General features: G+C 53.6%; 10 protein-coding genes across 10 annotated transcripts; 6 read left to right on the plus strand and 4 right to left on the minus strand.

The window, feature by feature from the left end:
• Positions 1 to 242: 242 nt before the first annotated feature.
• On the minus strand, positions 243 to 2,429 carry B0T15DRAFT_493745 (uncharacterized protein; the record flags this gene model as incomplete). The annotated part of the gene is made up of 2 exons (XM_062866968.1): positions 243 to 1,343; positions 1,392 to 2,429. The coding sequence occupies 2 exons, from the start codon at positions 2,427 to 2,429 to the stop codon at positions 243 to 245; spliced, it is 2,139 nt and encodes a 712-aa protein (XP_062721374.1).
• Positions 2,430 to 3,097: 668 nt separating this feature from the next.
• Positions 3,098 to 3,687, minus strand: B0T15DRAFT_511493 (uncharacterized protein; the record flags this gene model as incomplete). Its single annotated transcript, XM_062867911.1, has 2 exons — positions 3,098 to 3,128; positions 3,224 to 3,687. The coding sequence occupies 2 exons, from the start codon at positions 3,685 to 3,687 to the stop codon at positions 3,098 to 3,100; spliced, it is 495 nt and encodes a 164-aa protein (XP_062721375.1).
• A 3,264-nt stretch (positions 3,688 to 6,951) lies between these two features.
• Positions 6,952 to 8,528, plus strand: B0T15DRAFT_555878 (uncharacterized protein; the record flags this gene model as incomplete). Its single annotated transcript, XM_062870407.1, has 2 exons — positions 6,952 to 8,288; positions 8,501 to 8,528. The coding sequence occupies 2 exons, from the start codon at positions 6,952 to 6,954 to the stop codon at positions 8,526 to 8,528; spliced, it is 1,365 nt and encodes a 454-aa protein (XP_062721376.1).
• A 949-nt stretch (positions 8,529 to 9,477) lies between these two features.
• Positions 9,478 to 11,118, plus strand: B0T15DRAFT_203192 (uncharacterized protein). Its single transcript, XM_062862596.1, has 4 exons — positions 9,478 to 10,280; positions 10,397 to 10,499; positions 10,536 to 10,555; positions 10,656 to 11,118. The coding sequence occupies exons 1-4, from the start codon at positions 9,920 to 9,922 to the stop codon at positions 10,907 to 10,909; spliced, it is 738 nt and encodes a 245-aa protein (XP_062721377.1). The 5' UTR covers positions 9,478 to 9,919; the 3' UTR covers positions 10,910 to 11,118.
• On the minus strand, positions 10,974 to 13,265 carry B0T15DRAFT_203174 (ras family-domain-containing protein). The gene is made up of 6 exons (XM_062862595.1): positions 12,767 to 13,265; positions 12,170 to 12,685; positions 11,933 to 12,100; positions 11,727 to 11,846; positions 11,271 to 11,667; positions 10,974 to 11,182 (listed from the first exon to the last, which is right to left on the minus strand). Exons 1-6 carry the CDS (start codon positions 13,180 to 13,182, stop codon positions 11,075 to 11,077), a joined length of 1,725 nt encoding a protein of 574 aa, XP_062721378.1. The 5' UTR covers positions 13,183 to 13,265; the 3' UTR covers positions 10,974 to 11,074.
• A 453-nt stretch (positions 13,266 to 13,718) lies between these two features.
• Positions 13,719 to 14,815, plus strand: B0T15DRAFT_532871 (pyruvate kinase-like protein). The gene is made up of 2 exons (XM_062869330.1): positions 13,719 to 13,812; positions 13,887 to 14,815. The coding sequence occupies exon 2, from the start codon at positions 13,939 to 13,941 to the stop codon at positions 14,518 to 14,520; it is 582 nt and encodes a 193-aa protein (XP_062721379.1). The 5' UTR covers positions 13,719 to 13,812; positions 13,887 to 13,938; the 3' UTR covers positions 14,521 to 14,815.
• Positions 14,816 to 15,388: 573 nt separating this feature from the next.
• B0T15DRAFT_555880 (uncharacterized protein) lies at positions 15,389 to 17,210 on the plus strand (the record flags this gene model as incomplete). The annotated part of the gene is made up of 7 exons (XM_062870408.1): positions 15,389 to 15,577; positions 15,650 to 15,881; positions 15,948 to 16,091; positions 16,142 to 16,259; positions 16,312 to 16,380; positions 16,437 to 16,463; positions 16,517 to 17,210. 7 exons carry the CDS (start codon positions 15,389 to 15,391, stop codon positions 16,932 to 16,934), a joined length of 1,197 nt encoding a protein of 398 aa, XP_062721380.1. The 3' UTR covers positions 16,935 to 17,210.
• A 1,845-nt stretch (positions 17,211 to 19,055) lies between these two features.
• Positions 19,056 to 20,270, plus strand: B0T15DRAFT_203263 (uncharacterized protein). Its single transcript, XM_062862597.1, has one exon. The coding sequence runs from the start codon at positions 19,228 to 19,230 to the stop codon at positions 20,026 to 20,028; it is 801 nt and encodes a 266-aa protein (XP_062721381.1). The 5' UTR covers positions 19,056 to 19,227; the 3' UTR covers positions 20,029 to 20,270.
• A 392-nt stretch (positions 20,271 to 20,662) lies between these two features.
• On the plus strand, positions 20,663 to 21,167 carry B0T15DRAFT_511500 (uncharacterized protein; the record flags this gene model as incomplete). Its single annotated transcript, XM_062867912.1, has 3 exons — positions 20,663 to 20,691; positions 20,756 to 20,878; positions 20,966 to 21,167. The coding sequence occupies 3 exons, from the start codon at positions 20,663 to 20,665 to the stop codon at positions 21,165 to 21,167; spliced, it is 354 nt and encodes a 117-aa protein (XP_062721382.1).
• Positions 21,168 to 21,364: 197 nt separating this feature from the next.
• Positions 21,365 to 22,750, minus strand: B0T15DRAFT_532878 (tubby C-terminal-like domain-containing protein). Its single transcript, XM_062869331.1, has 2 exons — positions 22,139 to 22,750; positions 21,365 to 22,060 (listed from the first exon to the last, which is right to left on the minus strand). Exons 1-2 carry the CDS (start codon positions 22,461 to 22,463, stop codon positions 21,777 to 21,779), a joined length of 609 nt encoding a protein of 202 aa, XP_062721383.1. The 5' UTR covers positions 22,464 to 22,750; the 3' UTR covers positions 21,365 to 21,776.
• Positions 22,751 to 23,315: the final 565 nt, after the last annotated feature.

The following is a 23,315-nucleotide window of genomic DNA, read 5'->3' on the forward strand; positions in this document are numbered from 1 at the left end:
ACCGAAAGATTCGGCCCCGTACACGTCACGGTGTAGCCCACCTTACCACGCCTTCCGGAGTGAGTCGTCTTTTCATTTGCATCGGGATCATTACCCATTCTAATACCTACCTTACCTTAGTAGTCCCAAGGTACCTGACCTTCCAGTTCACCTAGTAAACATGGTGGCATGCGAGTATTGTAGTACACTGCTACTATCCTTCCTCCTCAATCCCACTAGCTGTCATTGGATTCTCCTTGCTTTCAATCCGAGTCAATCACTATAAGCTCTTCCTCCCGCGTCTTATCCTCCGCCCCCTCCCCTTCCTCACTTTCCTCCACAGCCTTCTCTTTTCCCTTCCTCCTCCTCTTCTTCTTCTCCTTCGACGGAAGACGCACCACATCAGGCCACAGGTCCTCCTCCTCCTCCTCCTCCTTGCTAACCACCTCCTCCCCGCGCCCTTGCTCACGGCGTTTCACACGCACCAGTGCCCTGGCGGCGAGCAATGCTGTGACACAGTCCTCCTTCCTCCAATTGCTCATCTCGTCGCCCGGAGCGAGCTCCAGATCAAAACACCATTTTCGTAGCCGGTCCACTTTCTCGCTCTTCGTCATGTATCTGGTCAGGGTCTTGAAGAAGGTCCCGTCGTTTTCGTGTCCGTGTCCGTCGTCCGCTTGTTGTTGTTGTTGTTGTTGCTGTTGCTGTTGCTGTTGCTGTTGCTGCTGGCTAGCGGAGCGGTGGCGCCCGGACTCGCCAATAACTGTAACAGATTGGGACCGGGCACGGCGGTTGTTGTGCGGTGTGAACGAGCGGGAAGGCCCCGGGGCACCGTCATCCACCCCCGACGGCCGGATGTGAGGCGGCGGTGATATTCGACTGCGTTTGGCTTGGGCTTCGCCTTCTGTAGCTTCATCGGCCGGTCGCTTGCTCTTGTTGTGCTGGTGGTGGTGGTGGTCTGTATCGATGCTTTTAATGTACTGTTTGACGATCCTGAGACCTTCGAGAGCAGCCTGTTTGTCTCTCTGTGCCTGTGTAGCCTGGATATCTGCCTGGCTTACGCTAGCACGTCGCTCCCTGGCACTTTGGGATTTTGCTGAAAAGGCCGGCTGGGATGGCGGTCCATTGTACTTGTATGGCCCGTACCCGACCACTCGTGTCAGATGTTCTGGCTCAAAGCAAGGCAGGGAGAGTGGCGACGGGATTAGCCCCCGCGCCCGCCAGTGGTGTCCCGGCCCATCTCGAGCACGGCGGTGCGGGCCGGTTACAAGACGGTACTTTTGGGTGGATTGTAGGGTGATCCGAGGCAGCTTGAACTCGTGGGCGTAGTACTCGTTGGGAACCATTGGTTGGTAGTGGTTTTCATCCTGTATAGGTGTCAGCATAATAAATTAGTCTAAAGTCAGGGAACCTACTGCAAAACATAGAAAGACATGCCGATTGTTATACGCGCCGTATGTCTTCATATCGTACACCTTGTTCTGCCATTCTGGCCTTCCCGAGCCGTACTTGTAGAGTACCAGGAACATACCATAGACATCGGCCGTGAGGTTGCATATGTCATCCGGCATCCAACAGCCTGGTATCTGCAGAAGTTCCCACAGGTTTGCCGTGCCTTTCCAGGTCCCTGTCTTCCCTGTCGCCTGCGTAGGGATCTGGGCCTGGTTCATCCTCGAGTAGTAGCCGTTCCTGGGATGTTGTGGGTTTGCCAATACCTTCTCGAGGAAGTTCAAATGCTCGGCCTTGACACGGATCCAGAAGTCTGCATTGCCATACAGCAGCAAAGCAAGCGCGAGCCAGTAACACTGCCCGCTCGATACAAGTTTACCGTGCTTCTCGATGTCGGTCCAGTAATTTGGGTGTTTGACGAAGACGACGTTCTCCGCCATGGGGAAGCCCTTGAAAAGGAGCTGAGATTTGACCCGAGATGGATGTTGTAGGTACGGCAACCAGTCCGCCCCCTGGAATATGCTCTCCTGGTCGCTATATTCGTATCCGGTCGTGAGGAAGTCCGCCTTGGCTGCTCTGGCCTCGAGCGGAAACTGTTCCTTAAACGGCCTTGTGTATCCCATGTCCTTGCTGATGGCGGGGATGTCTAGGCGCATTGGGGTGGACGGACACGGGAGCTGTGACTCTTGGAGCCCGTTCCTGTTGTTGTCGTCGTTATCATTACCGAGTGTAAGGTCGTCGTGCGGGTTAATCCTAGCCGACTTTGCTAGGATGTGTTTCCGCTGTCGTCGTGAAAATAGTGGCAACGTTTGGATTACGCCGGCTCGGAGCCTGCCGTGGTCCTGACTGCTGTCATACAATTCCAACCCGTTCACCCCGAAGAGTCCAGTGTCGAGTAGGGGCTTGTTGCGGCGGAGGGTCTCGAGCTCTCGGTAGAAGAGCTGGCTGGCCAGCCAGTCCTTGGTGCCCTCGTCAGCGTCATCGTAGAAGGCTTGACGATCCATTGCTTGTTGTTGCGTGGAGTGTTTACAGGGTTCAATTAAGTCAGTATGGACACGCTGAGGTATCCTGCGTGTTTTTAAAGAGAGGGTTAAAAGGACCTCCATCGGTCGTGCTCACCGCGCAAGACAAAGACGCGTCAATATCCGAGGGTGGTTCATCCGAATCCGGATCCGGCCCGGGTACGGACACTGTTGAAAGACTTTGAATTCAAAGGGCCAAATACTGGAAATTATCGATTCCTTTGTCTTTGGCGAATTTCAGCAGTTTGGCAGAAACTGCTACTAGTCCATTGTCTTGCATGAAGGCGAACAAGGGCGGCGCAATCATAGGCCGGGTGACTCGCTAGTAATTGTATTAAGCCGAGGACAGCAGCAAAACCCTCTTTCGAATCCGCGCAGTCCAAGTTTCGTGCACGATGCCTGGACATTGTGCAACCCCAGAAGGGAGAGTCTTCAGTCTTGGGAGATTGCATGGCCTTAGGCAGTTTGAAACTTTGAAATGCAATCAGACAGCAAGAAGAGCCTCAAGCTCCACACCATCATGTTTACACACCGGACAGGTCAGTATCTTACTCGCGCACAAGAAATTGGGACAGCAAGAAACGGGGCAGAGTGAACCCCGCCAAGGCTCCCTAGTAGCCCTCTATTGTCTAAATCTATATGGATGGCAATTAGAGTACGCTATCCCTTGATCCCTTCGAGCTAGAGAGGGAGACGGTCAGAGTCTAGAGACCAGCGGAAGATGCTTGTTGACCCCTCGCGATCCAAGAAATGTACTCCTCCATCCCCTGGCATACACCTGCGCGGCAAACCAGGCAAAGTGGCAGTTGACGTCCCACTCCCGCTTGTCGTGCCACTTGGCCCCCTCTGCCAGCCACGCCACAGTGCGCGGCTTGCCGAGGAGGCATGTGATTCTGTATCCGTCAAAGTAACTCCAGAGCCGCTGGCGCACGGGCCGATTCCGGTAGCGGTTGTCCCGCGCGGTGAAGCTGGCGTTGATATGCGCCTGCGTGTACGCCTCGGAGCGGAAGCGGGAGACGTCGTACCGCGAGAGGAAGTCGCGCTTGAATTCGAGCCACGGTTGGCGCACTTCGTCCGACGTGAGCCATCGGACGAAGGCGTCCTGGCTGCGGAAGCCGAGGCTGTGCTGTATGAGACAGCGTGAGCGTGAGAGGAGGGGGGAGATGTCATTTGTGAACGGGGCGCGGCTCGGGTTGGCGAGGTTGCGCATGGGGCGGTAGGGACCTGCGCGGCGCTGCATGATGTTAGGGCACTGCTTTCCGTTGAGGTTGAAGACGAGGTGGGGTGCTGCGTTTCATTTGGCGAGAGTTCGCTTCATCCGGTTCGAGTGAGGCATCAGGTCCTGGACCGGTAACAGGGAGATCCGACCTTGAATCGAGTGCACACGACATCTTGACCTCGAGGCGTGTTCCCGAACAGGTGCCTTGAATAAGAGAACAAAGTGCTTGTCCAGTCCGTGATGCAGTGTCTAAGCCCGACAGACAATGTCTTTCAAGCTCAGTCAAAGAAGTCAAAGAAAGGACTTGTCATGTACAAGTTGGCTGAAAGACATTGAATCCGTCGCCGACCCGGCTTTTCACTGAATAAACGCCGTGTTATTAGTCTGCTTCAACTCGTTTCCTTCCAGGTTGATTCGAACCTGTCAACCCAAGGGCCATGGGTTGAGATACGGTCGTATGATATGGCTACCTGGTGTCCCTGTGTCGGTGCAAAGCCTCTAGGCCAACTTTTATGGTATGCGCTTGATTCTGCTCGCGGCCGCTTGAAACCCCGATGGGCTTTTGTCTTGTAAGAGTTGTACATTGCTTTGTCGTGTGCTCGGCTCCAGATACGCGGACTAGAGGTTCTCGGTTGTGGCAACATTCCGAACAATCGGGCGAAGTGGCCTCGGGCCCTGCTTTGTTAGCTTCTCGAGTCTGCAATCAAACGGGCACACGCTCTTTGTGATGGGCGACATATGTTACTAGTCATGCGTGTCTAAGGGTCAGTAGTACTGGCATTGAGATAAAGTTGGCTTGAAGAACAAGTCAAAGGTTGGCAACTTGATACTAGTAATCCTAAATCAACTTAGCTTGCTGCTGCAAGGCGAATGTTGGAACCTAGATTTTCAATGGTATCAGCGTGCATACCTACCACCGGTACTACCGGACATAGTAAGCCCTTGCCGAATTGAGAAATCCGCTCAACAACATGGCGCGAGTTCCGCCTGGCAGGAAGCATTTGCTTACTGATGGACCACTCGTCACCCCATGCTGATATGAGATCGAGAGACGCTCATAGCCGTTCGAACAGGGTTAAACCGGAGGGTTTTCGAAGATTTGCGCATAATAAACATCAAATTGGAGGGAGCATTCATGTCTCAGAGTCGCTCGACGGAATGCTTAAATCTCTGATTAAGTCGACCACCCCCCATTCCGCCCATTTTGTAAGTCCACACCGCTTTCTCAACCCAACCACTTCAACTTACCACAACTCACTCAATCTCTGGCCAAACGGCCTTTTTTTTTGGATCAAACTGATTGCCAGTTCAAGATGGCTTACTCAGAGCAAGATATACAAGATGCAGTTGAGCAATACCGTCTTGGGCGCCAGTCATTGTGAAGCATCTGTAGTGAGTTCGGCATCCCACGCTCTACTATTCGCGACCGCCTTCGTGGTACTCAGACCCATTCAACTGCGGCCGAACTGCAACAGACACTTAGCCGAGTACAAGAAGATCATCTTACGCGATGGGTCTTAGCCCAGGTCGCTCTAGGTGTCCCACCAACCCATGCGCAGATCAGGGAGTTCGCCAGCCGGGTTCTATAGGCCCAAGGAGCACCCGAAAAGACTATTGGGAAGAGCTGGATCAACCGGTTTATCCGAAGGAACCCGGTCCTCCGTACTCAGCGAGGTCGTAAGATCGACTTAGCCTATATCAATGGCGCTACTGACTCGGTTATCCGCAGCTGGTTCCTACTCTTAAAGATCCTAGCCATCAAGGATATCTTACCGGCTAACCGCTGGAACTTTGACGAATTCGGCCTTATAGAAGGTTAGGGTATCAACGGCTTGGTAGTTAGAAGTGCCCACACACGCATAGGACAACGGAAAGTCCCCTGTTCGCGTGTATGGACCTCCTTCTTAGAGTGCGTCTCTGCTATAGGGGTATTACTCCCACCAGCTGTTATTTTCAAGGGCAAGAGTATTCAACAGCAGTGGTTTCTTATTGCCAAGGACGAACTAAAGGACTGGCTATTTACTGTAACTGAAAAAGGCTGGGTAAATAGGGTGGTTGCGTTGGAATGGCTATAACGGGTCTTCATCCCCCGGACCCAGCCGTAAGATCCTACCTAGAAGCGTCTGTTGATACTGGACGGCCACGATAGCCATACAAGCACTGAGTTTATATGGGAGTGCTTCAGCAACAATATCCAACTACTCTTTTTACCAGCCCATACCTCCCACGTCCTCCAGCCGTTGGATTTATCAGTGTTCTCCCCCCTGAAGCACACCTACCGCAAGCTCCTCAACCAGTTAACCAGCTGGTCAGAAACTACGGCATTAGGCAAGCAGTTGATATTGCGGTGCCTTGTCAAGGCTCGCAGGGAGGCAATTACAGCTCATAATATCAAAGCTGGGTGGAAGGCATCCGGGTTGTGGCCTCTTAGTATGGCGAAACCACTGATAAGCCCTCTTTTATTGGAAAATTCGAACCAGGCGCTTGGAAAAGACAATCCACTACTACTACCACAGACCCCGGCATCTAGGCTACCTAGCCAGACCACAACTATGGCTCAGGAGGTCGAATTCCTGACACCACGCAAGAAAGTAGACCTTCGCGGTCACCTAACCAACCTGGCTATCCGGCGGCAAGATCTTTCTACACGACGGCTTTTATTCAGGAAGGTTGAGAAGGCATTTGACGAGAAGGACTTCCAATTGGCTCAATTGCAACAGGAAAACGAGGCTCTGAAGGTTCAGTTAGAGGCAGCCCGGCCGTCGAGAAGAAAGAGGGTGGTCCCGGATCCGAACAAGCAGTTCGCTTCCATTGAACAGGTCCACCGGGCTCAAATTGAGGCTGGCCGTATTGAAGAGTCTGGCATTGAAGACAGCAGGTCAGAAAGCCCCGAATCAGATGCTTCCTGTATTGTGGTGGGTTGAACAGACTGTAACAGGTGGTGTTGAAGAAGATGGGTGGTTTAGACGCCAAGACTTAACAAAGTGGGCGGAATGGGGGGGTGGTCGACTTAGACCTCCCTCAATGCCGTCGACTTTGGCGTGGCTCTGACATCATTGTTCTCTCCGCGATACAAAAAAGCGGGCAAAGGCATGTCGTCAGCGCGATGTAATCCTTACGCTATCTGTTCTTGTAATATTTGGTGTCAACCCTCATGACCTTATAAGTCTCAAAGCTACCACGTATAGTATCTGTCCTCACCAGCTCGCGCGAATATAACAAGCTATCTGGCAAAACAGCCTAACTGTCTACCCATGCTCATCGAGCCTCCAGATACCAAACAAGATGTTCAACCCAATCACTTTCGTCACCCAGGTTCTTGTGAATGGCCCCACGGCGGTGGCCTCCCTTGTTCGAAATGCGGCAGCGGGACTCAAGACATTCGCCGCGAATTTGAGCCTAAAAGGAGCGTCGGCCGTATTTGCCGCTGCTGACAATGAGGCGATCGTCGATACGGTATTCAAAGTGGTTCAACGTTCCATCGCGGCGTTTACAGGGAGCCTCAGCGGAGCGGCCCTGATCTGGAACTTCATCTTTACCAATGGCATTAACCAAGAGACCAAGGATTTCATTCTGAATAACCTCGGCGATCTGAAGCAGTTTCTGTATGACCTTGTCCGTCCTGGAACTGTCATCCCGGGGCCTCAGACTCCAGGGGTCACCGGAGCGGTTAATCAATACAACGAGTTGGATCTCTCGGTAAAGGAGAACCGAGAGGCCGTCGTCTACCAGTTGCAGCGCGTTTCGCTGACGCTCATGACGATTCTCCGGCTGGGGAGGGCCCGTCGCAACAAGTCGTCTCTCAACCTAAGCGATATCGAAATGAATGTCGAACTCAGCAGCGACTTTAGACCTAACGGACAGCCTCCAGACCGGTGCTACACCGCCAAGTGGCAGGAGCCCGGCTCGCCACAGAACTACAAAGAGACGTGGCTGTTCGTCAACGGCATTGCCAATGAGCATGTCTGGTTCCGCCGATCGTGCGACAAGATCAAGAAGCGATTCAAGACAGACGTCACGGGCGTGTACAACCGGAGCGACGGCATTCTCTGGGACTTTATCGAGTGCACCGGAGAACGCTCCCCCGCCGCCGCCGAAGCGTCACACTCCCTCATCCAGCGCACTGATAGCAGCATGAAGGCGCAAAACGCTCTCGACCAGGAACTCAAGCGTGCGCTCTCGGTCAGGGACGACAACCACAAAGTGGTTGTCATCGCGCACTCCCAGGGGTGTCTCCTTCTGCGGCTGGTGCTGCAGGCTCTGGTAAACCGCCCTGAAGGGGTCTCCGAGTTAAGGGAAAGGACGGAGACGATGGAAATCATGCGAAAAAGCCTGAACGTGTTCACATTTGGGAACCCCAGTGTCGACTGGTGCGTCGTGGACGACTCGGACGCAAGGCGAAGCGTCGTTCCACTCAGCAATTTCGTCCTCTGTACGGAGCACTTTGCGCATGCGACGGACTTTGTTGCCAGACTTGGGGTCATGAGGCACGGGAGGGGAACCCAAGGTGCTATCACTTCCGGTTATAACGCCGAAAGCGTCTTCCGCAGCAAGGACGGCAGAGGGCACCTGTTCGGAGCGCATTATTCACTGGATAAGGAGGACTACGACGAGGGTGAGAAGTCAGTTCTTCTGAATTGGGAGTGGCGACGAGCGACATCATGTAAATTAGACACGGCACCTAACAGGTCGTAATTATCCTGTATGTTGAGATGGACGCAGCATTCAACGATGGCTGCAGTGATTCTCGGGGAGGCAGGACAGAGTTATACATCGTCCTCTTGTTGCATCGTTTGACCTAGGTAGACTCTTATTATACTAGTAGTAAGTGCAGTACCTGCCATGAGCACCTGACCCAGTGATTCATCAGAGATCGTCGACGCTGGCGGGTCGTGTCGCATAACAAAGAGGCCAGTTCCCATTAAGCTACTTTAAAACGGTGACTCCAACCTACCATATGACGAATTTCCGCCCACATACATCCATTACTCTATTGAGTGGAAGGTGTTGTTGAAGAATGGAAGACTCTCAAAGCTTACAAGTGATATGGAACAGAACCTTGTGGTTACTATTGTATACAGTAATCTCACGCGTAATTATAGCACGGGTTGGTATTATACCCCTATAGGGGCGCTCAAATTCGGGATAGAGACTATAAGCTAGGCAGGTACCGGAGGTACCGGTACAGCAGGAACAAGGCTAAGAAGGATAGGAACCATGCTCTCTATATATATAAGGAACCAAGGTCCCTAGAGCCTCAGACTCCTTAAGAAAGCAATACAACCTATATAACCCCCTACGTTCAACAATCAACTTAGGTTGCTGCTGCAAGGCGAACGTTGGAACCTAGATTTTCAAAGGCATCAGCGTGCATAGGACATAGTAAGCCACTGCCGAGTTGAGAAATCCGCACAACGACATGGCGCGAGTTCCGCCTGGCAGGAAGCATTTGCTTACTGATGGACCACTCGTCACCCCATGCCGATATGTAATCGAGGGACGCTCACAGCCGTTCGAACAGGGTTCAACCGGAGGGTTTTCGATGAATTTGCAATAGACTGTGGCTGCCTATGCAAACGAGGTTCAAACCGATACAAGCAGTTTGCTATGCCAGTAACCCTACTGTCGGGACTTGCATGCAACATGAGCGTCGACAGCCTCCATGAGAGTGCGGCACTTGCGAGCGGCGTCGTACATACCTACCAGGTTTAGAATCTCGCGAAGACGTAGAATACTACGCTGCGTTACGCTCGCTTGCAGGGGGAGCTGCAAGGATCCAATTTAAGGTAGCATTTCGCTTCGGCTCGAGATCTCACGTCAGCGCGAAACTCTAAAAAACCCTCAGCTCAGCAGCCGCAGGAAGTGGTTCAACGCAAAAAAATAAAGCGCTTGGCAAAACTCGGGACGCTCCATTCTATCAGCTCCATTCTTTTTCTTTATGCGAGTAGCTTGGCCGCCATAACCTTGGGACAGAAGTCTTGGGGTTGACTCTGGCCCCGAAAGTTGGCCCCCAATTGCAACTCGCCAAGTTACACCCGAACGAGCAAAGAGGGGAACGATCGGTTGCTGCAACCTAAGCGCCGTGTGTGTGGCGGCTGGCGATTCCCTGCATGGCTGTGCCGCCCCTGCTGCTGCCCCATCTCGTTTCCTTTTCTCCTCATGGTGCTCGCGCTCGAGGCCGTCCCTCGTCCTCGTCCTCGTCCTCGTCCTCATCCTTGTCTCTCTAGTTGCGACAAGAAGGAGATCCGCAAACATGGAGAAGCCTCCTTATGCAGGCCTGGAACTTCAGGTTCCAGACATGCACAAGGGCCCCTACCCAGGCCTTGAGGTTCACAATCCAAAGCAGAAGGCCTACCCAGGCCTTGAAGCTCTGCCGGACTCGGACCTAGAAGCCGTCCACGGCGGCCACCACCACACCGCCTATCAGCCCTATCCCACAGAGCTGCCATCGACTGACCAGACACCGCCGCCCAAAGCCAGGATATGCGGTCTTCCGAAGGCGATTTTTTGGGTCGTCTTCGCAGCGACAGCCCTCGCTATTCTCGCGATCGCATTAGGTGCCGGGTTGGGTGTAGGGCTGAGGAAGGCCAACCAGACTACTGCCGGCGCTAGCGGTAAGCCTCAGCCCCTCATCCTAGTCGAGGGACCTGAGTTGGGAAAACGCTAACATCACTGATTTTCTTAGCAACAAATCAGACTGACGTTGCAGCGTCCACCACTCCCATAGTAGACCAATCCTCTTCACCGACGTCGACCAGCACGCCAGTGACGATTAGCGGCACAAGCGCCATCAGTTCCTCAACGTCGACATCCAACGCCACTGTCACGAGCGCGTCGACCAACTCTCCTGCGGATCCCTCGCCACCGAGTTCGACGAGCAGTGCCGGCGGTAAGTTTGCCCCCCCCCCCCCCCCCCCGCTCCCTAGACTCCCCGGCGGTATGTTCTGAGGATGAACCATTTTACTGACCATCGTCCTTCGCAAAAATAGCAACTTGCAACGGAGGCACCGTCCGAGAAGGCGAGACCGAGAACTACATCGGCCTGTGCAGCTTCACTTGCAGTTACGGCTACTGCCCGCCGGGACCTTGCAAGTGCACTTCGTACGGAACCCCAGAGGACCCGCCAGCAACCAACGGCCGCGAGGGATGCCCGCTGCCCGGCGAGAGTGACGGCTACTTGGGCCTGTGCAGCTATGCCTGCAACCATGGCTATTGCCCTGAAACTGCCTGTCGGTATTGCTAGGGCAGCACCAGACCTCCATTCTCAAACAAAGTCGTGGTCGACCGTCCGAGCAATGCCGTAGCAGCGGTGGCGCAGTGATAGCAGGTAGCCCGGTCTGAAAGGTGCTACAGGGGTGTAATGTGAAAGCTTGAAGGGTTCCATTGCGGTTCCTGTATGGTTAACAATTCATTCTTCGTCCTTCGTCGTCTCTCTGAGACTTAAGAAAGCCGGTCGTAAGGAGCGCCTGCGGTCTTTCCGTTTCGGGTCCGGTGCCGTCAGCGCTGCGACGATGGCCTGACCACGCAAAATCAATAAGTACCTAGTAGTAAGATGAGGGCTGGCTCCCCGGAGTTGGTACATGGTATGAGAGCAGAGAACGTACCTCGTCAAGAACAGCCTTGAGACGAAACGGCGCGTTGATGCTGCACTCCACATACTTCACTGCACCAAGCCTCCTTGCCAAATCCGCGCCCAACCGGGCGTAAAACAGGGGCTTGTCCGGGTTAGAATGCAAGTGCTCGTTTGGTGACATAGAGTCACGGACAAGTTCAAGGCCGTCCTGGTTCCCGATTCCCACAATGACGAATGGGACCCCAGGACGAAGGTACGTAATCTCCGGAATCCAGACATTCTCGATATTTCGGTAACTGGATTTGATCCCAACGCGTGCGAAGACAAGGAAGACGTCCGCCTGCGGGTAAACAAGCATTCTAAGGTGGGGATACATCTCCTTGCCTGTCGTGTCAGAGAGCCTTAGGGAACGGGACACGCCGTCCATCCTTGAAATAATATCGTCAGCAAAGGATGTCAGCTTGAGGAGGAGGAGGGTATCCCTTACATGACGTTTACCGTGGCGTCATCGGTCACGGATGGGATATATACACTGGGAAATGTCTGTGTGGTGTACGAGATGATTGTTGCTGTTTTCTCCGTGGAGGCATCTCCGACTACAACAACCCTGCAGCTATAGGATCAGCACCTCTTTCCCAATCGCATACTATTACTATCCATGATGTCGAGTGATGGATGAGGAGGCATCCCTACCTAATGTCGTCGTCGGCCCGTCGTACACGCAGACGGCTAGGCGCCACCTGAGCGGCGGCGAACGGGTGCAAGACCCCCGGCATGTTTAGTGCCTTCGGAGCATCTCTCCCTCTTGGTTGAGACAACATGCTTTGTACCGATCGTCCTCGCATCGAGTCGTTCGAGCCTCTAACCGTTGATTTAGCGCACTTGATACCTTTGGAGCTCCGGAGTGCTGGCGGTAGTATTAGTACTTACCTATTAAGGCCCGAGCCACGGAGGAGGGTCGCAAATGTCAGGTCGGGCGCGATAGGGTTGATATCGTCCAAAGTGATCGGAAGACGGAAGACGGAAATAACAGAAATGTCGTTCAATGACAGTGAGCTCCAAGCATGCGATCTGAGGGTCAAATCTGTCACTGAACCATCCAACTCGTTAGACTCCATGCCCAAGTACGGTCGTGACTTCCAGAGAGCTGCCTCGAATTCGAAACGGGTTTCTACAGAAACCTTCGATTCCGACGGAATTTCCAGCTCCCCCAGCACTGACGGACGAGGTAGCATGCGAAGGTCGGAGGCAGGGAACGGTTTAACTGGCCTTATAGTCGAGGTAGCAATTGAATCGTTGTCGTCGAACCGTACCGAACGGTCCTCCACCGTCGAACTATTCTCCAGTCCCCGGATATGCGCCGCGAACTCGGGATCTCTCTCCAAGATCCGCTCAATGACTATGATCAGTCTCTCTCTACTCCGCATAGCTTCAACCTCCGACCGGCTGATCCATGGCTGTAAGTTATACAGTATACAGGACAAACAGGGACAGTATCACGGTAACATAGCAGCAGCGCAAGCATACCAGAAAAGCACCGTCACCATCAAAGACAGCGAGGTCTTTTGGGATTCTAGCTGTGAGAGGAGATCCTTGACCCTCTTTTCCGCCGCAACCCAACTGAAGCGATCCGTAATGCCCGCCTTGATGCAGACGAGCGACTCGAGCTCCGACATGGTGAGGACGCAGTTTGTGAGGACGATGACGATGTGGTCGAGGCGCAATAGCACCCTTCGTCTGCTAGGCAGGCTCGAGACAGTGTCAATGAGCTCCTGGATCATTGCGAGGCCGAGTTGCATCTCTTCGACAGCGGCGAGGGCGGCCTGCGCGGATTGCGGTGCATCGGCGACAGCGCCGACGAATTGGCGGAGCACCGAGCCGACTTTGCCCGCCGCCGCGAGAAGGCCGACGACCGAGGCGGCCACACTGAGAGGGTCGGCCATTAACGTGGTCAACAGCCAACCTACGACAAGATGATGATTGTTTGTTGGGATCGAGAGGTGCTCGCTTGTCAGGACGAAGCGTCAGAACCGAGCGGTGCTGCAAATGTGTTTCCGACCCTCTCGGCTGGCTTTATTCAGGCGAGCCCCAGTGACCGAGTACGGTAGGTACCTGGTATGTATGCACCTTACTAGTACCTTACCTGCCCGAGCTGCCCTCGGGCTGCTAGGCAATTTGCAATTGAACTCCGTCTCTCCTACTCCGGACCCGTCGTCAATTTACTGCATACCTGTACCAAACACACTGGCTTCTCCAAGCTCTAAGTGACTGCTCGCTGGCACAATTGTACGATAAAAGACATGCACAACACCAGGATCAAGGGACTAAGTATGCAGGTACTCATATAACAGGTCAGAATTACCGCAACCCCGATTTAGAGGTTACTGCAGTCTCCACCAGGTACGAGCCACTTCACGGCCTGTCCTAGCATTACCAGCCGATTTAGAAAGCTAAATGCACACGTAGTATTATTGGTAACATCGTTTCTTAATAAGCCCCCCACAACAGCACACCTCGATGGGGAAGCTCACATCACCTGCTTACAATGAGATGCGTGAGTAAGGTATTGGTAGGTATGACTCACAGCCCACTCGTATAAGACCTCGTCAGTCAACTTGCCCCGACCTTTACTTACTTCATTCACAAGGCCTGGTGTCTAATGAATAACGCGTCACATCCCGAAGCAAACCATCGCCACGATGTCAGTGCACGCCCTAGCCCTCTCACCAACTCATGACTTCACCAAACAGCCCGTGTCCCGCCTCACCCTCCTCGCCGGATTGGGCGTGCAAGGCGACTGCCACGCCGGCGTGACTGTACAGCACCGCAGCCGGTTGCACATCCAGCCGCCGCCGCCCAACCTGCGCCAAGTGCACCTCATCCCCAAGGAGATCCTCGACGAGTGCGGCGTCGAGCCGGGGGAGATCGGTGAGAACGTGACGACTGTCGGGGTTGATCTGCTGGCGCTGGGCAGGGGGACGAGGCTGCACTTCTTGCCTTCCTCTTCTAGTCCTCGTGTCCCAACAGGCAGTGATGCACGGGATGTGATGTCGCAGCCGCACCCGGTTGTGGTCGTTCAGGGGCTGCGTAACCCTTGTCCGCAGATTGACAAGTTTAGAGCGGGGCTGAAGGAGCAGTTCATCGTACGGGACGAGGAGAGGCGGATCGTGGGAAGAAGGGCGGGTGTGATGGGCACGGTTGAGGTGGGCGGCGAGGTGAGTGTGGAGATGAGGATTGTAGTGGAGAGTACGGGGGACTTTGAGGCACTGGGTTGTGTGTAGAATGCGAGCGGATCCGATCTTGAAACGGTACCTTCCAGATGTAGAGGGTTAGAACGGCGTCGAAGACTGTGCTTTTCTTCTCTCTTATATTTCTGTTCTCTTCATCGATTCCCACCTCTTTAAGTTCCACTTCCTCCAAGCTGAAGCATGATGGCTGGCCTATAAAGCTTGAGCGTTGCTTCACACTACTGATGCTAGGCATTAGTTTGGAGATTATAGACTTTAATGTGATCGTGATTCTTTAGCGCGGATGAGGTCTCATCCACTTATAGGATGCTTGAATTGTGTAACTAGGTGCATACCAGCCAGCCATACGAAGCGCAGGGAGAACGCGCTGCCTGCTTAAGTCGAGCGGGATATACCAGCCTGGAGCGGGGTTCGTGGTAGGTCTGGGAAAGGGGGTGAGGGATTTTAGGCAAATCTATCAAATGCTATGTGCAATCCAATAACGGGATTTGTTGTACACACTCCCATACGACAGTTGGTTTTGAAGCACTGCCAAATTCCGAGATTGGCTCAGTCATTAAAAGATGCCGTGCCGGCGATCAATGTGGCCCTCCTTGACTCTGACGCCCTGGCCTCCCGGCACTTGAACACCCGGCGTCCTAGCCGCCATTACCCCAGATTCAATTTAAAGCATATTCGTAGTGGAGCCGGAGTTTAGGTTCAACGTCTGGGAAACTTGCATCTGCGGGCGGGTGAACAAATATCTTCCAGTCTGGCAGTTGGTTAGGCGGCTCTGTTTGTCATATGCAGCGTCCCGCCTTTTATTGTCGAGTAAAGACTCCGGTATCCGTATCTTTCCCTTTTCCTTGCTCGTCCCCTTCCATCGCACGATACCCTTCCTACGACCAAACCCAGCCCTGCTATGTCGTCGATAACTGGGGCCACGCTAATCGATGCTGAACGGGCCGCCGAAAGCAATGCCACCGCCTTCCTCGCTGTTATCTGCGTATTTTGGAGCCTGGCGTTTGTCACGGCGTGTGTCCGGGTCTACACCCGTGCGATCCTCGTGCGCTCCTTCGGCAAGGATGATGCGTTTATGGTGATGGCCGTGGTGAGTCGCCCCTTTTCTCAACCCCGATGAAGGAAGACCTACCTCATGCAGCGTTCGCTCTAATCCGATTAGCTGTGCGCAGTGGCGGGACTAGCCGCGTGGATCGTCGAGTGCAAGAACGGATATGGTCGCCACATAGACACAATACCACGGTCCGAGTTCTCCAAACTCATGGAGGCGCAGTTCTACCAGTCAGTCTTCGAAGCGGCGTTCGCCTTTGGCCTGCTCAAGATTTCCATCGCCTTGTCACTGCTTCGGCTAAGCAAGGGAAGCTGGTACCACAGGATACTATGGGCACTTATCGGTACGGGAAACTGGCAGTATCGTGCATATAAGACCCAATCCCTCTCCTGACAGGACACGAAAACAGGGTTTACTTGCTTCTACACCGTCTTCGCCTTCATTACGTTCCTGACTTACTGCAAGCCCATTGCAGGCCAATGGGATCCGTCCGTTCGCAGGACGAAGTGCTACAGCAGAGCCACGTACAGGAATTTCGGGCTCTTTAACGTTGGTCCGTGTTTTCAACCCAACGTAAATGCCAGTGCTAATCTTCCCTTCCAGCATGCAACATACTGACGGATATCTCCTTCGCGACGTTGCCGATACCCCTGATCTGGAACCTCCAGCTCCAGCGGCGCGTGCGCATATACCTGATCGCCATTCTTAGTGGCGGTTACTTGTAAGACTTGCACGCTGCTGCTGTGTCCGACAAGCCACTAAGATCGCGGTAGCGCCGTTGCCCTTGGAATCGCCAAAGGGATATTCATCATCGCATATGTGAAGGAAACAGATGGGACATTGTGCGACCTCACCGTAATTCTCCAGATGTAACGATCGAGACTGACGAAAGACTCAGCTTCCCATGGGCGCCATTCTTGGGATCGTGAGTGGCCCGTCGGGCAACAACTTCTACTAACGTTCTAACTGTTTCGCCAGACTCCAGCTCGACATTGGGATCATCGCCGCCTGCGCCCCCACCCTTCGACCACTTCTCGGACGCGCACTCAGGCTGTCCAGCACCCTTGACCCTTACCGAGGTGCGAACTACTATCGAGCTGGCATGGCTCTCAATCGACTCCCCGTCACTGGCGAGTCGGCTCGCGGGTACCTAAGACAGAATACTCGGTCGGGCGACTTCGTCGAGCTGGCCAAGGTCGAAGAGCACTGGACAGCGGCACACGGCGGAGACCATTTGACTTTCCTTGCAACCACTGTCCACGCCGAGCACGCGACAAATCAAGGTCAAGGCAGTCGAGAGACCTCGAGCAGCGACATCGGCGCCGTCTTGCCTCCTAGAGACACTCCCAGGTTCAAGGGCATTCTCAGGACGATTGAGGTCCGGGTGGAGAAGTGAAGCCGCGGGCGGATACCGGCCGATTCATCCACTCCAACGGCTGGTACTGTACAACGACAAGCAGCCAAAAGGCGTGTCAGAACGTCAAACTCCAGGAGCCCGCATCGTAGTGGAGTCCCACCCATGCGTTTCTGAACATACCGACTTCGAGAGTTGCTGTGCCACAGAGGATAAGCTTGGTCGGATTGGCGCGCCAGGAAAGGACCAAAGCCTACCCAAGTCCAGTCTTTCCGGCCTGATGCCCCTTGTTTCAGAGGATATATTCCGCACACGGAGACGCTCTGGCGGGGAAAGCAGAAGACGATGATAGCAACGGATGACGATCCCTCGGATTCTAAACAGCTGAGATCTTGACCTCGTTAGCAATCTGTGCGAGCCTTCCACTTCAAGTGTTCATGCGGGCATTGAAAGCACAGGACGGTGTAAGACGTCGGCATATAACAATTCTCAAGGAACCGTGTCGGGGTTGCTAACGATGCTTGGCCTGTTGGGTTCCACACGAAAGGCAATTCAGATGGAATAGTCAGGAATACAAGGCAGTCACAAAGTAGCTAGCGAACAATGGGACTCGATCCATCAAAGCAGTCTCGAGACATCACTGTGGCAGTTTCAACGCCCGCCAGACAGAGTGGGGGCGGTTCACACGCTACACCAGAGTCACTAAGATCAAAACTTGGATTCTTTAGTTTCTTTAGTGAAGCCACATTGCCAGTAGGAGCACATGGTGCCGATTAACACCATAAAGCATATCTGTATATGAAATAACGGATGCATGCCACCAAATGCACTGGCCTTAACGGTTTAACCACGAGCATCAAAACACTTACCGACGGGTGGTTCAGGCTAGTTGGAATGACCTGTCCCACTCTTTCACTTCCGCGGCGTGGTTGGCCCATTGTAAGCCGCTGTCACTTGCTTCATTCCATCCTTGCCTCCCACGTAATTATAGAAAATCTACGAGGTGGGTACTTCGTCATCTACATGAACAGGCCATTTCACGAGTTTGAAGGCTAAGGCCAGCGTCATTTATTGCTCCCTGGATAATGATTTGGGTTGAAATAATGTCCTTCAAACGAGTCTGATCGTCTTGGCCTTACTTTCTACCCCTTCAAGACGTAGACTTGGTCGATGGGCAAGCGGGAGGCCAGGCGGCTTCATGCATAGGAGTAAGTATAGTCCTAGGTTCCTAGCACACCTCCCCCTCGAAGTGCAAACCCGACTACAACACCTTTACGACTACGGTTTGCACTCTGAACTACGACTCCCCGAGTACCAAGTCTGGACACTCCGCTTCCACCTCATCTCCAGATCGACCAGCAGCTTCGATTCTCCTGCTGACGCCTTTGATACTTCAGGTAGGTGTTGAAAGTCAGTCCCATTAAAGATCTCAAACTAAATTTTCCTTATTTGGCGTCAACCGGTTCCCCACACCTTCCCGACGCCAAGAGATCGGTTAGATAAACCATGTCGCTCGGATTTGCCTGGGACGATCACGAAACCCTCTGTTTCCCGAGTTTTCTACAAGCATTAGATTGACGTGTCGCCTCTTTCATTAGGTAATCTGCTGAATGGCTCCTTTCCATACTCACATTCCAGACCATCTACCTTCAAAAATGTGGGTTCCTTACACTATGCATTTTCTTACCGGCACAGTCCATTTATCGGTTACACCCCGCTGCCGAGAGGTTGCAGCGCTGAAACCTGAAAGTCTGGGGTAGTCTTGGCAACAGACACGAACGAGTCTAGTTCTGCGGAGACCTTCTCCGAGTCACATGAACAAATTTGCGTTCTCACCGAGGAGAAGCCCCTCCCGATGGCAAGCGTGGCCTGTTTTCTCGCGAAGTGCACAGGTTGGCGAGCTGGACCGATTCCTTAACGACTTCTTGACTCTCTGTGGCGTGGCCGGCACCTTGTCTCGCGAGCACGGGAACACCAAAACCAAGCTCTGAGACGTATGTCACGGATCAGTGCTGCGCTATTGGAAGGTGCTGTGAAAGCCGAAGTGGCACCGCCCCTATTCCACGCAGTCCCAGCAGAGGCCCCTCAGCTCACCGCAGCGCGCAGAGGTTTTGGCCTTTGCAACAATTCTCGACCCAAATCAATCGACTTATACACCTCACCTACGGCATTCAGTATACGCCGCGTCGGGAGAGTGGAGCAAGAGAACATTGCTTGGGTCGTTCTACCCCAGCGAAGGAGCCAGTCTGCGCGGGTTCGGCATCACAGCCTAAATTCAGCCGCTCCACAAAAACCACAACGGCGGTAGCAGCAACCTGCAGCAGCCCAGCCCCCGATGGCCAGTCTCTACGACGACCCGTTCGCCTACGACGGAACCGATTTTACAGGCTTCCTTAGTCAGGATCAGTTCGCAACCGGATCGTCTCCCGAGGACTTCCATGTCACATCCGCCACGGAAGCGCATTTCCCAGCCACCATCCACCACTCACTCAAGGGAGCGCATCATCAGTCACAATACCTCTCCCCAACCGACCCCCTAGTAGGGCCAACCCTCGCACACAATGCCCTCCAAACACACCTCAACCGGTCGGCGCCAACCGACTTCCCCAGAAACCAACCTAACAACAATACGCACAACACCGTAGGCCTAACCTGGGATACCGCCGCCCCTCAAAATGCCGACGAGATCCAAAGCATGCTCGCCTCCTTGCACAGGCTGCAGTCCGAGCTGCGGCAAACGGCGCTCGAGCGCGACGAGGCCCGGCTGCAGCTCTCGACGGCGCGCAACGAGCTGTACGCCTCGCGGCAGGACCAGAAGCGGCTGCGCGCGGAGCGCGACGAGGCGCGGTCGCAGGCCGACTTCCTGACCGCGGAGCGCGTCAAGGCCAAGCAGACGGAGACGCGGCTCAGGCGGGAGAGGAACGAAGCGCGCGCGAGGCTGGCGCTGCTCCTTTCTGCCAATAATGGCAGCGGGCCTGTGGTTATTGGCGGCGCAGGGCGGACGGGGCCATCGTCGAACCAACTTATGGGGATTGTTGGTGGGAGTGGTGCGGGTGGTGGCGGCATGGAGAGTCAGGGGGAGGAGTCGGGGGAGTCGCCTCCTATGGGTGCACTGTTGGCACGGGATCAGGGGTGATGTGTGTGTGTGTGTGCTTTCCTCTGCCTCAGGTGGGTTGTCGAGGCGGATGTTGACACGGCAAAGAAAAACGGACGGTTTGATACCGAGGCCTTGGGCGTTCAATTGGTAGTATCACGGAAACAAAGGGTTACTTGTGATCTGGATGGAGTTTGATTGACGATATTCCTCTCCCCTTTTGGTTTGAATTCATAGTTTACAAATTTTGTTGGATAACGTATAAGGCATTATCAACTCATCGGAAAATTGCACGTGTTTGGCTGGTGTCGTCATCGTCGGTATGGGGAATGGATTCTATGTCTACGTTGCGGGAATTCCATGTACTACATGACACATCCGGCAGGGCCTGTTGGACCTGGAAGTGGTTGAATTACGATGCAGTAACCACGAGCATACCGTGCCTAATAACTACCATACGCGATTTTACCAGGGCCCAATCTCTGATCTCTTAAACCAGACGTCCCGTTAAACACGCATTGGAGCAATGACGTCGTCGATTCGGCTGGGTTGGCGCGCTGCCAATTCGCAAACAATGAGATCATCACTTCCACGGCCAATTCCGCAGGCTCATCATATCAGCAAACTGCGAACTAGAGCCGGTTTCGTGAAGCTGAGAAGGGACAAATCGAGCACAATGGTCAAGGACGACAATACAGTCATCAAGTGAGTAACGATGGTGCTGTTCACGAGACTCGACATTAACTAGGAGGTACTAATGTGGCCACAGGGAGTTCAATGAACTCGTCAACATGTCTCCCTCGGGCCTCGACTCCTGGCTGAAGGAGGAGTCTTCCCAGAGCGTGGGATGGAGTAAGAATGACGGGTCCGGCGAGAGTGTTGGACACGAAAGGTGGGATCCAAGCTTCCCGCTGGTGCCTATACCACTGTGCATATGCAATGGGAGACGACATGGATACTGACAATGCCTTCTATCTAGCGGAAGGAAGATCATGGAAATTCTGAATAAGAACCCGAGCAAGGATCCCGGGAAATACGACGAGGACGACATCGGCCATATGCGCAAGGTCGTTTCATACTGTAAGAGACATCTTGCGCAGGAGGGCAAGGCGAAGCAGGACCCGAATAGTAAGAGTGCGAGGAGTTTGAAGAACTGGGGTCATGACCCGGCCAAGGAATGAGCTGGGAGGCATAGATCTATGTTATACCATAGCCATCAGCTGGGAGCCCATGTGCAAGATAGTGATCAGCCACACTTTCAGGTAGAAGTAAATACTACCTACAACAACAACAGTCACTGGTGTAGCAGGTGTAGACCCGAAACAAATTGATCTCCCTTTGTTGGTCGTCAGACGCTGGTGTGACAACAGTTCTTTCTGCTTAGTTTAGGCGACTGGGTAGTCGGATTGAAATGGTGAAGCCCCGACGTCACCAGATCGTCGTATTTCGCCTCTGTACTATCATCTGCCATCAGTACTCCGGTGCTCCCATCTGACGGAACACATTCTGCCTGTCTGGTGCAATCACTTGACCTCGAGCAAAGTGAGGAGTACTGGAATAATCGGGGGCTAGACTGATGGCGGTCTGCTTACAGCACGTAGTCGAGCCACAAATCTTGACTGATATACTAGGAGTTGCTAGTAATATTCCGTAGATCTGCTGCCGAACTAGGACATAACAAATCCTCGTAAAAGCCAAAAGTATTGAAACCAAATCCAATCTCGGGGGTATCCTGCCAAAACACTTCCAGCATATTACGCACAAATCCATCTTTGGTCCCTAATCAACACCTAGAAAAACAGCCCGCCGCCCTCGTTGTTCTTCTCGTCCATGCAGATGCACATGGCCGCCATAAGCGCGAGGTCCACATTCGGGGCCACCACTAAATGGTACGTCTGCTGGCCGAAGAGCAGATCCCGGCCGCTAAGCTTGCGGTTGATGCGCCCGACGACGGCGCCTGTCTTCTCATCAACGATGTCGGCGGAGTAGTCCATCCAGTTGCCCTTCATCTTCAGCGATTCCGGCTGATGCGTCATGGAGTTGGTGAAGGTTGCTGTCGCCTTGGAGCCGAGGACTGTTCGTTTTCTGATTAGCAAACTGCAGCCCTGCTGCACACTCCTGACCAGAGCCGGATGATGATTGATTCACGCACGCGCAAAACTGCTCTTGACCTCGAGAAGCTTTCTCCCGGCCGGATCGACAGCGGCGTAGGTGGTATGGATGTGCAGGTGCTCCTTGACAATGTCAAACAGATGGTTGCCCATCATGTCGTAAACGGACTTGCGCCCGGAGAAGGACATCACGCTGCCCTGGATGCGCAGGAGGGGTTGTCCGCTCGCCAGCGTGATGTCGAAGCTGTCGCCCGACAGCGACATGACTTTTTCCCTGAGGACCAACGTCTCGGTCTGGCGCGCGAGGAACTGGTTCCAGATGCCGATCGGCTGCTGGACCGGAGCGAGTACTTGTTGGTAGGCCATCTTCTAGGAATCTGATGATTTTGAGTTACCGGCGAAGTGTGGACGATAATGGTGCCTTGGCGGGGAATGGCGTCTTCGTGCAACAGTCGATGCTGATGTGGTTCGGGCTTTTAAAAAACGCAGCGTCTAGGAAGCCTTGATTTCTTGAGTGACAGAGGATGCAGGTTAGATGCGGGGTCAAATCCCAGGAATTTGGTCGTCCCGTGTGGTCTTAAATACCAAGCTTCAGGAAGCATGATGATCGTCGGTTCTTCACTGCCAAATCGCCAAGCTGCGGCTGAGCGACGTTGATTGCTTGATTGCTGCTGGTCCTACCTAAGGTGGTATGGGCTAGGCAGCGGCGATGCACCCCAGCCATTCAAGTGGGCCTACATCAACTACTAGTTAATGTAGTATCTCCGATCGCGGTGCTTACTGCAAGAAGACCGCTGCGAAGTTAATCTTAAAAGGCAGCCATGCAAGTCGACCATTAATTATTGGGTGATTAGAGTGAAACTACCTAGGTGCCTTAACTTAGGTAGTTAAACTTTTGTGTACGGTACTAGTTGGCGGTTCAATCTCCACTGGCAGGAGGTCTGCTACCTAGGAGTAAGGACGCAGGCACGGCAGGACTGAGACCCTAACCCTGATGCGTAACACAAACCTCATCCATTTGTTGGCACCCGGGGTCCAGAAACGAGAATGAGTCGCTTGATTAGTCGACTGGAATACACCTGACGACGCCCTACGGCGGAGCGAGGTGAAAATGTGTTGTGGGGTAACGCCTGGGTTACGATCGTGGCAATTTAATATCATGCGCGATGGAGGGGCCGACATATCCGGATCCTATGCTGGAGATTTACCGGATGACAT

This window comes from Chaetomium strumarium (genome assembly GCF_033439665.1).
Source record: "Chaetomium strumarium strain CBS 333.67 chromosome Unknown B0T15scaffold_4, whole genome shotgun sequence".
NCBI classification, from domain to species: Eukaryota; Fungi; Ascomycota; class Sordariomycetes; order Sordariales; family Chaetomiaceae; genus Chaetomium; species Chaetomium strumarium.